Source organism: Cebus imitator, unplaced genomic scaffold, assembly GCF_001604975.1.
Source record: "Cebus imitator isolate Cc_AM_T3 unplaced genomic scaffold, Cebus_imitator-1.0 Scaffold546, whole genome shotgun sequence".
In the NCBI taxonomy this organism is placed as follows: domain Eukaryota; kingdom Metazoa; phylum Chordata; class Mammalia; order Primates; family Cebidae; genus Cebus; species Cebus imitator.
In genome coordinates, this window is record NW_016107861.1 from 685,123 (window position 1) to 698,054 (window position 12,932).

Sequence of the window (12,932 nt, forward strand, 5' to 3'; positions counted from 1 at the left end):
CTTTGTTCATTCCTTTTTACCCTTTTTTCTCCATTCTTGCCTTCTCATTTTATTTCATTGAGTTGATCTTCGACCTCTGATATCCTTTCTTCTCTGCTTGGTCAATTCGGCTGTTGATACTTGTGCATGCTTCGCGAAGTTCTCATATCGTATTTTTCAGCTCCATCAATTCACTTATATTCCTTTCTATTTTGTCCATTCTCGTTAGCATTTCGTCAAATCTTTTTCAAGGTTCTTAGTTTCTTTGCATTGGGTTAGAACATGTTCTTTTAGTTCACAGAAATTTCTTACTACCCACCTTCTGAAGTCTGATTCTGTCATTTCATCACACTCGCTCTCCATCCAACCTTGTTCTCTTGCTGGTGAGGAGTTGTGATCCCTTTTAGGAGGAGAGGTGTTCTGGTGTTGGGTGTTTTCATCCTTTTTGTGCTGGTTTCTTCCCATCTTTATGGATTTATCCACCTGTCGTCTTTGTAGTTGCTGGCTTTCAGATTGGGTCTCTGAGTGGATGTTCTGTTTGTTGATGATGAGGTTGTTTCTGTTTCTTGGTTTTCCTTCTGACAGTCTGGCCCCTCTGCTGTAGGTCTGCTGAGGTCCACTCCAGGCTCTGCTTGCCTGGGGTTCACCTGCAGCAGCTGCTGAACAGTAAGGGTTGTTACCAGTTTTCTTCTTCTGCTATCTTTGTCCCAGAAGGGTACCTGCCAAGTGTCAATCTGATCTCTCCTTTATGAGGTGGCTCTTTGGATATACAAGGGTCAGGGAGCTGCTTGAAGAGATGGTCTCTTCTTTATAAGAGCTCAAATGCTGAGCTGTGAGCTCCATTGTTCATTCAGAGCTGCTGGGCAGGTACGTTTAGGTCTGCTGCAGCAGAACTCATAAACTGCTTTTTGTTCCCAGGTGCTCTGTCCCAGGGATTTAGGGCTTTATGAGTTTCCTGTTATGCTGCTGCCTTCTTTTTATTTCCTTCAGAGCTGCCCTGCCCAGCAAGGAGGCAGCCTAGTCACTGTCTGCCTGTAGAGGCTTTGCTGAGCTGCTGTGGGCTCCGCCCAGCTGCCTAGTGAACTTCCCTGCAGTCCTATTTATATGGGTGTAGTTAGAACTGCCTCAGCAATGGTGGCCCGCCTCTGTTGGGGCGGAGTCTTTCTGCAGTGGTGGGTTGCCTTGGCAATGGCGTGCTGCCTCACCATTGGCTGACTATCTCCATAGCGGTGGGCTGCCTCGGTAATGGCGGACGCCCCTCGCCCACAGAGCTGGGCCGTCCCGGGTTCAGCTGCGCTTGCTGTGAAACTCTCAATCCAGAGAGTTTCTGATTGCTGTTCTTTTGTGGGGGTGGGAATGGCCAAGCCTGATCGCTGGCTCCTTGCCTCAGAGCCCTTTTTTTTTTTTTTTTTAAAGTTGGTGCTCCAGTCGCCTGTTGAAGAGGTGCCGGGTCTCAGTGTTTTCCCCTGCGGCAATTCACTGCGCTGGCTTAAACAGCAGCAGTGAGATTCACGGCCCTTTTTTTGCCCTGGAATCTACTGTCCTGGTTCCCTGCTCAGTCCCCTTTTTAAAGAGACGAATGGGCGACTTCCCGTGGTTCCAATCGCCAGCCAAAAGGGGCACCCAGACCAGTGTATTTTGTATGGAGAACCGCTGCTCCGGGGCGCCGGCAAAGCAGCCACGCAGGGCAAAGCAGCGGTGCCGGCCGGCACAGCCGCACTGGCCGAATCAGCCACGCTGGTGACCTGTGGAGCTCCTCCGCCTGGGAATTTCCTGGTCTGTGGGCAATAAAAATGTGGCGTCCACTCATCCTCTGCGCTTTTACTGGGAGCTGCAATCCTGAGCTGTTCCTAAACGGCCATCTTGGATCGATCCCTAGAGTCCTATTTCTAAAGGAATTCAAACACTTACCCTTCTTAGTCCTGCCCTAAAGAACTTTGCCCAAATCAAGCCCATGATCACCACCAACTGGATGAACAGCCACGAGAGTGTCCTGAAGCCTGATTCCATTCAATCTGTGTTCCTTTTCCAATCAACCCAACAGAGCTTATGACCTAAATTATATCATGTTCCTGTTTATTTGGTTTAATATAACAACTTGTTGACTCATATCACATCAGTTGGTTCCAGACTTTCAGAGTGTCAAATGAATATATTTGGTTGTTTAAACCACCCAATACAGGTATACAATATTGTGGACGTGATATTGATGGACACAGTTACGTAAAAGGACCAAGTAAATGGAAATTTCACGTAAGTTAGGCAACATATACAATTCTTAACTGTTCATTATTAGTACACCTAATTAAGAAAAAGATATCTTACCAAGTCATCAAAAATATCTCTCTGATGCACATGGATGGTAATTAGAGTTTCGAATTTCACTCTATCAAACTTGCTGAGATCATGTGTTGTCTGACTAATGAGAGTATTTAGAATATCCAGGAATTTCTGATTGGTCATTTGCATGATTTTCCTGTCATCTTTTGCATTATGTAAAGCCTCTTCTGAATCGTGTGTCCACAACATCTGAATTCCCAGAAGTCCAACCTACAGATCCAGCAGACAAATATTGAAATTTGCCAAATATTTAAAGCACATCTGTAATAAAATCTGGTGGTCACTTGTTCACATTTTAAACTAAAAATGAGATAGACTTGCATTTCTTCACTCCCAAAGGAGGGAAACAGTTAAAGTTTTAACTATTAATATTTAATTATTTCAAAGTAAATAGATTAATGATCATTAAAATACTGGCTACCATTTGTTGAATTATATGTATGTTACTGAAGATGCTTAGGAAATTTTTCTACAGAGGGCCTGAGACTATTATATACTTCCATGCAATGATTTTTCTTTCTCAAGAAAAGCAAATGAATTTATTTACTTGTTCTTGAGTACGGCTTTCTGAAAGTCTCTTTGTTCTTCTAAAAACAATATGCAGCCTAGCTCCTTTCTTGATTGCTCCCTCTCTCTGATATCCACATCTTTACCAATGTCTACTTTTTGTTTCTATATTTATCTATAGAAGAGAGAGGGAGACAGAAAGTGAGAAGGGGAGAAGCTTGTGTTCTTTGTATCCTGATGAAGGCATAAAGACATTGTGGGAGGATGCCACCTTAAGCTCCAATTTCTGCCCCAGAAAAGGTAATAAAAGTATTCTGAGCATGCCCCACCCTCATCCCTTCACTATTCATCCAGAGTCGAATAGCAGATCCAACATCATTTGGACCAAACAAGGCGGGCGGTATATAGATACTGCTTGCCATGGGCTCAACAACGAGGAAAGGAAGACTAAAGCCCTCTTTCTGTCTCTGCCTTATCAGGGACTTCGATACTTTTCCTGCTAGAGCAGTGGCCAATCCTGGGGGCTGAAGCCACAGATAAATGAAAGCACCTGGTGAAAGTGAGCAATGGGATCTGGAGAAAATAGCCAGTGTCAGGAAGTCCCCAAGAGGAAGCAGATTCTGGCCCTGAGAGCAGCAGATGATGGTCCAAGTGAGGAAAGACAAAGAGAAAAACTACAAAAGCATAGCAGCATAAGACGGCCTGACTTAAAGACAAACAGACCAGCAGACCCCAACACCTGCTGCATAATGGTGTCTATCCAAAGGCAAGTCTTTACAATCATTATCCTGAGTCACCAAGAACAACTTAAAATTATGTTATATACTCATTCTAAAAAGGCATGCAACTTAACAGTGAAAAACAGAGGACGTCTCATTTAAAAAAAAAAAAAAAAAAAAAAAAAAAAAAAAAAAAAAAAAAAAAAAAAAAAAAAAAAAAAAAAAAAAAAAAAAAAAAAAACAGAAAATAAGAATGCCCATTCTCATCAACATTATTCGACGCCTATAATAAATACATTAAACAATATGAGAAGGCACCACATGTTCTCACACATACATGGAAGCTAAAATAAAGCTGACCTCAGAGAAGTGAAAGTAGAATGGAGGATACTAGAGGCTGGGAAAGGTAAGGAAAAGAGGAGGACAGGGACAGATTTGCTAAAGGACACAAAATCACAGCTAGGTAGGAGGACTAAGTTTTAGTGATCTGTACCAGTAATCCCCAGCCTTTTTGGCACTTGGGACCGGTTTTGTGGAAGACATTTTTTCCATGGACAGAGATCGGGGGATGGTTTAGATTCTCATAAGGGGCATACGACCTAGATCCCTCACATGCACAGTTCACAACAGGGTTCGCCCTCCTAAGAGAATCTAAAGCCACCGCTGATCTGCCAGGAGATAGAGCTGAGGCAGTAATACTCACTTGCCCGCCACTCACCTCCTGCTGTGCAGCCTAGTTCCTAATAGGCCCAGTTCTATACCACTGTAGGATAACTATAGTTAAGAATAACACATAGTTTCAAATAGCTAGGAGGAGGATATTAATTGTTCCCAACACAAAGAAATGGTAAGTGTTTGAGAAGATGAATATGCTAATTACCCTCACCTGATCACAAGACATGTTTATCAAAACATCACTATGTATCCCATAAATATGTACAATAGTTATATGTCAATTTAAAAAAAGAAAGGGAAAAACAGCAATAAACACATAAATATTAGAAGGGAATACACTAAAATATTAATATAGTCATAATTTTTAGGTGGTAGTAATATGGGAAATTCTTATTTCCACTTTTATTTTTATTTTATTTAAGTTTTGGGATACATGTGCAGAACGTGCAGGTTTATTACATAGGTAAACGTGTGCCATAGTGGTTTGCTGCACCTATCAACCCATCACCCAAGTATTCCACTTTTATAATTTTTGCATTTTTCCAAATTTTTGCAGCAAGGATCCATTGCATTCAAATCTTTGAAACATATTTTAAAAGAAAGCAGAAGTAGAATTTTAAATAATTTCAGATAAAAATGTTAAATTAACTTGATAGTAAGTAAATGTCAATCATTTTTTAAAAACCTTAAAAATAATGAATATATATATATATATATATATATACACATACACATTATGTATCTATTAGACTCAATGTACATATCCTTAATGATGAGAAAATAGTGACATATCCTCTTCTGGCGGATGGGATGGGTTGCTTGTTGGTTGACAAGCAGGTGGCTGGGAGCTGAGGTTTAAATGAGCATGGGTAGGCCACTCTAACTAGTTCAAAGCTATAATTGCCTCACACCATCAGCCCAACTACCTCCTAAGCAACCTTCCCCTTTACTTCCATTTCTTTTCACCATGACTTAAGCATTGTGTATTCTCACCTGTGCTGGAAAGTGGCTGAGGAATGGTAAGAGCTGAAATCCTGTATCACTGATTTGATAGAAAGCGGATCTAATTATATTATGTAATGATGACATCTGCATTTTTAACAATTCCAGAAGCCAAATCTCCACAGGACCTTTGGCTATAACAGAATTATCCAACTAAAACAAAATTACAAATATATTATAAATTGATAATAATTTGGCATTTTTACAGATGTCCCATGCATACTTAATAAATCACAGTGCCCTACGACAAGCAAACAGTTTCATATTTTATACAAAATATTTTAAATATGGGTAAAATCATCTAATACTATAGCTGGAAGGAACTATAGGGATCACCTAGTCTAAAACTTTCACTTTATAAATTACAAAATGAGTCTCAAGAGAAGTTGTTAAAGGATTTATCTAAACTAGTTTTTAACAAAGCCCAGGGCTAGAGAACGAGAACTAGCTCTCCTCCTGTTTTTTTCCATAAGAGAATTGCATTCTCCTCAACCTAAGTTTTTAAAGAAATTCTAGTAACAAAATTTAAAGCAAGGTAAATTACAACAATTTTTTCTCCTTCTCTTGAAATGACGGCCATGATGCGATCGTAGTCTTTTGAATGAAATGTCACCTCATTGATGTTGTCAGATATTGCAGGGAGATGCGGCTGTAAGACAGAGGAAAACATCACACATGAGGCTGAACACAAAACCTGAATATTTTGTATCTTTTTAAAAGGTTAAGAATTGACTTCATTGTCTCAAAAAATCGAGAGACTTGCTTTGACCCTTGACTGGCTTGGAGGCCTACTTTGTAAAATCAAGCCCTACAGAATCTTTTATCCAAGTCCGCATATGGCTCCTTCTCATGCTATGCAGATTAGACTAAGGACTGCCACCTTCCTCCAGATGGAGACTGGACCATACTGCCTCACCCCTCCTTCCCCACAAGATATAGCTCAGTCCTTTCCTCTCTCCACCTTTCACAGAGCCATTCCATTCTCTCTTCTCATCATTATAAGTCCCTGGAAACCAGCAAGGAAATAACATTAGCCGTTTCCCAGATCCCCAAACAAGAAGTGGCCCCAGGATGGGCCCTTCCATGCCTCCCACTCTCAGTTCACTATGGTTTTTTTTTTCCTCTTCCAAAATATTGCTCTGAGAAATGGCTAAAAGCATTTGAGAAGTATTCTGGAAGGAAAAAAGGACAAATCCAAAATACAACCCCTATTTGGTCTAAGAATATTTAGAATAAAGTACTCATAATGATAAATTCGATTTAATAAACACATACTGTGTGCTAGAGACTTTGCTATGCATGCTCTCATATAATCCTCATGACAGTCCTGTGAGGTGAGAAACATTAATATCCTGATTTTACAGATGTGGAAATTGAGGCATGGGGAAATTAGGAAGCTTGCCAAGGTCACACAGCTAGGAGTGGCATAGTCAGTGACTTGCTTAACACGGCTGGACTGCTTCAGGATAACAGGCTCCAAATACACAGAAAATAAATTTTATGATCAATGTAATTTGTAGTACTCTTCTTTCCTGCCTGCATTTTTAATATTTTAACTTCAGTTTTATTCTTGATTGTGTATGCTGTGGAAAAAGCAATTTTGATCATAGATTCTTGGATTATACCTGTATGGTGTGGGAATCACTGGCTTGTCCAAGAATTTCCAAGAGAACTGGATCAGATACAAAGAAGAACCTTGGAAACAGTAATCGTTTCTTCTCCAAATACCTACAAATAAAGGTGATAGTATGTTACCAAGTGGCTTTTCCCTCTAAATTATTATTTTTCTAGCCGAGACATAATCACTAACATCTTTGCTAAGATAATAACAAACACCTAAAGTCATTTATCACTTACCCTGCATGTTTGGTGGAAACCAAAGTCCATGTTCCACCATGGATGGCACTTGGGAAAACAAGAGAATCAGAGCAAGTCTGCTCCATCATCTGCTGTCCTTTCCTTTATCAACAGATGCCCTCCTATGACTTTTCTAAGGCTGCTGGAAATCTCATGGCTTAAACCAAGGGGGAGCACAAACCTTATCTCCAAACCAACACATTTTGAGAGTGAAAGCGGGGACAACTAACCATTAAGCCAGGACAGAGGCATAAACTTGGACAAACCAGGATGTATTATCACCCTATTTCAAATAGAAATTGAAATGAACTCCCCTTAAAAAATTATCCTGACAGCTATCCTCTTATGATGGTAAAAATAAAATAAATAAATGAAAATGAAAATAAAACTGAATCTGTCTGGTGAATTGTTCTCTTAGTGCACATGTCCATGTCTTTCCTATTCCCTGAAATCTGTGAGTGTGACCTTATTTGGAAAAAGGACTTTTGCAAAGGGGATGAAGGATCTTGAGATTAAGGATCTTGAAGAGCCCTGAATCCAATGACAAATGGCATAAGAGACACACAGGAAGAAGAGGAGAAGGCCAGGTGAAGACAGCGAGAGATTGGGGTTATGTAGCCACAAGCCAAGAAACTCTTAGAGCCACAAGAAACCAAAAGAGGCAAGGGAAGATCCTCTCTTAGAGTCTTCAGAGGGAGCCAACACCTTGATTTCAGACTTCTTGTCACCACAAATGTGAGAGAATGAATTTCTGTTGCTTTAAGCCAACCAGTCTGTGGAAATTTGTTACAGCAGCCCTAGGGAACTAATACAATGCCTTCACCCACCCATCCCTAAGACAAAGGTGTCTTCCTTGCAGAAAAGTTAAATCTATGTAAAATTTAAGTTTCTATCCATACTTTAACCATCATATCAAACCAGAAATGTAGTCAATTCTAGTAAGTTTGGGATAAAACACAGTGGCATACAAAATGATACATGTTTTAAAAATTAAACTCTTACCCTGTCAGTGACTTCTGGCACACTTCCAACTGCTCATGCAAATGAGGTAAAAGTTGTCCCATGGTCTCATCTCCAACACAGCAATTAATCACATTGGGATTCTCATGAGCTCGCTGCATTATTTTTATCCATGACTTGTCAATATTCTGAAAACGTTTTGCTTCCTGAAAACAAATCCATAGCCAGTAAAAATTAGCATTTGGATAACTGAAAAAAAGCAAGGCCTTCACCCTGGAATTTTCTATAGTTCTTCAAACCAGCCTCTATTAGTCTCAGGCATAATTTAAACAGACAATTTTTTTTCATTTGAATTAATTCTGAATGACACAAACCCAAAGTTATAAAACTGCATATTAAAATGCTACTTTATCACAATGGGGCTTATTGCTTATTTGTTTCATTGTATTTAATATGTTTTTCAAAGTACCATATGATTAATTTGCAGAGCTATCAACTTAAAGTTCCAATCTAGTGTTTCAGCACCCCAGGTGTTTTGGTTTGATGAGCAAGCTGAAGAAGCATGAAAATAATTTGATCTCAGGATTCTTGGAATAATTACAGCTCAATAGTACCCCAGGGCAGGGGGGAAAAAAGAAAAAAAACACAGTAAAACCACAAAACAAAGTTTCATTTACATTTTTGCAAGTGAAAATTTTCTATTTACTGTGAATGATATTAAGCTTTGCACTCAATTGCAAAAATGCCTCTAGAAATTGGCATAATCTTGCCTCTTTTAAAAATACAGCCTTCTGATTAAAAAACAAAAATGATATATTTCGGTTTAATGCTTTAAAAACGTGCTATAGTACAAAGGAATTCGGCCACTTTCAAAAAAAAACTCTTTTATCCTTGATTTTTAACCTATATAGGTCCTGTTTGTAAATACAGAAGTTTAGGAAGAGCAGGCTTGATTTTCTAAGAGGAAAGTTACCTTCATAGACCAAAACTATCAGTTATTATAGTTATTGGAATTTATTTAAAGGACCCCAATAGAGCTGTTTTAAAGGTTTTTTTTTACAGCCTCCCAAGGCTGTTTTCTTGCTCCACACTATTCTTCTGATCTGCTAGTAGTAGACTTACTAATCATTAAAGTTAATCTGTGCTTACAGAATATAGGTTAATTTTAATACTACACTCAGAGGACTATCATGAGGTTAACTCTTAGAAAAGGTGAGCTACTATAATTTTATAGTACTGTATTTGAATGTACCTCACATCCTCAAGCAACCTCGTGATTATTCACTGTTTAAAACTATGTGAGTTTCTTCTTTCTGCTAATCAGAGGTCAGCACTTTAAAAAAAACATCCGTATAGGGCCAGATAATAAAGATTTCAGACTTTTTGGGCCATATAATCTCAGTTATAACTACTCGGCTCTGCTGTTGTGGTGCTAAAGCAGCCACAGACAATATATAAAGGAATGGATGTGACTGTGTTCCAATAAAACTTTATTTACAAAAACAGGCAAGTGGGCCATAGTTTGCCAAACCCTGGCATAGCCAAGCCCTGACCATATGTCTTTGTGAAGACGTTTACGGAGACATAAAGACAACATACACCAAATTATTTTATCAGTAATTACAAAAGCTGTATTTACCTGAGGCAGCTGTTTGGCAATATCTCCACCTACAAAGACGGCTTCAAGATAAACCCAAAGGTTCTGTACTACAAGCCACTCTTCAATTATATCTGAGGAAGTGGACAATTTATACACCCAATTCTGGATAGTTTTTTTAAATGGAGCATTGTATCTAAAAGGTAAGAACAGAAAAGATCACGTTTCAAAGATTCAGAAAATAGTACCGCCTTACCGAAGTAAATTACAAAAGAAATACTACTTTGGGAATGAATGTTTTGTCCTAAAAGGGCAGTTCCTACTAGCTCTCATACAGCTAACAAAAACGGTTGCTTTTGATGAATAAAACTCATATCCCTATGTGATTTTACTTATTGTTCCCATGTGTCAGTCATAGAATAGGAGAATGGGCCTAGTTTTATGGTACTTAGGTCCAGCAAAGGAACTGTGCTAGTTGCTTCTGGGAGTAAATGGCAAACAAGGAATAAGATGGGTTTTCCAAAACTTCTGTGAACCAAATCCAAGTGGGGACTGCCTGTAAGAGTAACACATAAGACACTGTTATTGGTCCATGGAACTATTGAATCTAGGGAAAGAGAGCCCTATCCAGGGATTTTCCTTTTATGAATGGTCTTAAAGGTTTCATCCAGCAAGTGACAGACTATCTCTAAAAGGACAGGACAAATCAGATCCCTAAAGACCAGGAGAGGATTAGGTATCACCAGGTTCACCTGGAGAAAGATGACCACAAATCCAGGGTCAAGCTTGAGGTCTGATGTTCACTTACAGGTGTGCTCTTCCCACCCACAGACAGCAAATTACACCAGGTATTGCAACCAGATTCTGCAATGCTAGAGACCCAGGATTGCTTCCCCACAATAGCATGGCTCCTGTTTTCTGATTATTAGGGCTTGCTGAAGTGTTTATGAGAATACAAGGAGTCCAGAAAGCTGAGCACACAGAGGAAGACAAGAAATAGAATGGATGTCTTGGAGGTAGCAATGGGAGGTTACTGGGTAAAAACCCCAACTACCTACAGTTAGAGCAAGAAGCTGACTGTTGTGTGTGCTAAGGTCAAGTAGTTTCAATGTGGTTGCAGTGACATTTGCTGGTGAGAGGCACTTGTTGACTAGGATCTTCAAACTTGTCTTGATCTAGGACAGAGTGATTTGAAGATATTCATACGCAGAATGAGGTTTTTCTGGGTACAGTCTGGTGCCTGAATACAACCCATAACTTCCCTGAAAGCCTATGTTATACATGAAGTTACAAATGGAGATGTACACAAATTGCTTCAAGGAGGTAGGTAATCCAGTTGTTCAGGCAGTAAGAGGCATTTTTCCCAACACTCAATTTATACTGTTTACCTGGCCACTGGTCTAGAGCTGAAAGGCAGTCAATATGCCAAAAACATCTTCCAAATAAAGACATGTAAACTAACATGGCATAGGCAGGCAGTTTAGGGAGATGAAGCAACTAGACAGACCAAAAATGTTTCTGCACAGAGAATAAAAAGAGTCATCCTTGATCGTGTATAATTTCTAAAGATGGAAACAAGAGATCTGAAATAAAATCTAGCATAGCTAGTTTCTGTCCTTTGGCCAGATACCTGCATTGTACAACTTTGTGTGGTCAAACCCACCAGGACCCATGAAGTCCCAAGGAATCAGGGATCTACCAGGGAAGTGTCACAATCCAGGCAATATCTATAATCAAGTCTCACCAAGGAGACATATAACTTCCTTCTGAAGTCACATCAAAGTAGTCTTAGAGATCCAGTAGGCACTACTCACTACTAGGGCAGTCTGTGGTTAGTTCTGAAACATGCTTTCCAGACCGACTAGGCACTGCAAAGTTCTCTAGGAGGAGACTCTCCCAGAATGTGATGACTTCTTAGCTATCCTTATACTCTTCTGGCAGGGCCTAGAAGTTTGCAAACATTGAGGTCTACTAATACACAAATAAGTATTATACTAATCAGGTTATGTCCAAGTAAGTATGAATTTAAGAAAGGCTTCAAATCCTGAATTCCTTGGCTGCAGACACTGGCCAGGTGAATCTACAGCCCTCCTCTGGCAGGCAGTCAGATGGCAAAATTTGCAATGAACCATGGGGAAACAGTAGCCTATGAAGTCTAGGAACCACCTAATATCCTATGGTCACCTTTGCCAGGATTCCCTGAATGCAGAGGATGCATCTGAGGACCTTAACCTTTATGAATTCAACCCAGAACTCCCTGAACTGGCAGCTTTGTCATTATGCAAATACAAGACTGCCCCTGGGGGTAGAGGTCATGCAGGATGCCACTCACTAACCAGTGATCCCAACCTGGAGAAGAGATATTAAATATTTCTTAGGTGTGTTCAGGTGAAGAATAGTTGAGAACTACTGCAAAGTCAGCGAGAGGAATGGAGGTTGCCAATGCCCAGATCAAAGACCTGACAGAATATTTAATTTGACTGAGTCCTACAGAAATTTCCTAAAGCTACACTTAAGATCATAGGCAACTTCAAGCTGGTCCATAGTTCAACGATGAACAGGTGACCTCATCAGGCCATAATCGTCTCAGCCTCTTTTCACCATAAAAAATGAAAGTCTCTAAGTAAGTCCCAAGCCCCTAATGGTAGACTGCTTTCACCTGTGGCCAGGCTTTTCCCGGGCTATTGGGTGACTGCTTGAACAGGGTAAACCAAGAGGTCAATGATGTCAAATCAGAGGAACAAAGAAGAGAAAAGATAAAATGAAGAGGTCATCTTAGTGGGGAGCCAAGACTTTCAAAGGACAAGCTGCCAGTTTGGGGAGGAATAATTAGGATGGGGCCCATCAGAAAAAATAGGGAAGGGTAGATGAGCAGCATCAAAGAAGAGATGGAGGCCATGTGTATTAGGGAAAACAAACAGTTCATATAGGGACAGACAAGATCTAGCAGTCTAGGGCAGAATCCTATCCAATGCCATAGCTTTAAAACTGAGCCTTTACTTAGAATTTTATAACCCTAAATATCCAATTTAAATCTCTCCCCCAAATTATAAAATTACCTGTTGCTGAGTAAGGACCCTAAGACCATTAAACTATCCTCCATCAAAGTGATAATTTCTCCCGATTCGGTTCCTTTGAGCAGGAGCTCTCCTTTTCCCTTAAATGCTGCAAAACTCAGATTTTGGTTGGTCCAGTTCTCAATCACCTGAGTCAGCTTGGCTTCGATATCCTTCTCCTTAATGGCAGATATGCAAATGTCCTTTGGAGGAAAAGCAAAGGATATGTCATGATGTTTT

General features: G+C 39.9%; 1 protein-coding gene across 1 annotated transcript in view; it reads right to left on the reverse strand.

The window, feature by feature from the left end:
* DNAH8 (dynein axonemal heavy chain 8) overlaps positions 1-12,932 on the reverse strand; it is a 327,601-nt gene that overhangs the window by 175,822 nt on the left and 138,847 nt on the right. Inside the window, exons 36-42 of the mRNA XM_017515278.1 lie at positions 12,696-12,895; positions 9,679-9,832; positions 8,082-8,245; positions 6,848-6,950; positions 5,767-5,871; positions 5,214-5,375; positions 2,305-2,529 (exon numbers count right to left, since the gene is read on the reverse strand). Of these exons, the coding sequence (XP_017370767.1) occupies positions 2,305-2,529; positions 5,214-5,375; positions 5,767-5,871; positions 6,848-6,950; positions 8,082-8,245; positions 9,679-9,832; positions 12,696-12,895 (1,113 nt within the window). The remainder of the gene's footprint in view (positions 1-2,304; positions 2,530-5,213; positions 5,376-5,766; positions 5,872-6,847; positions 6,951-8,081; positions 8,246-9,678; positions 9,833-12,695; positions 12,896-12,932) is intronic.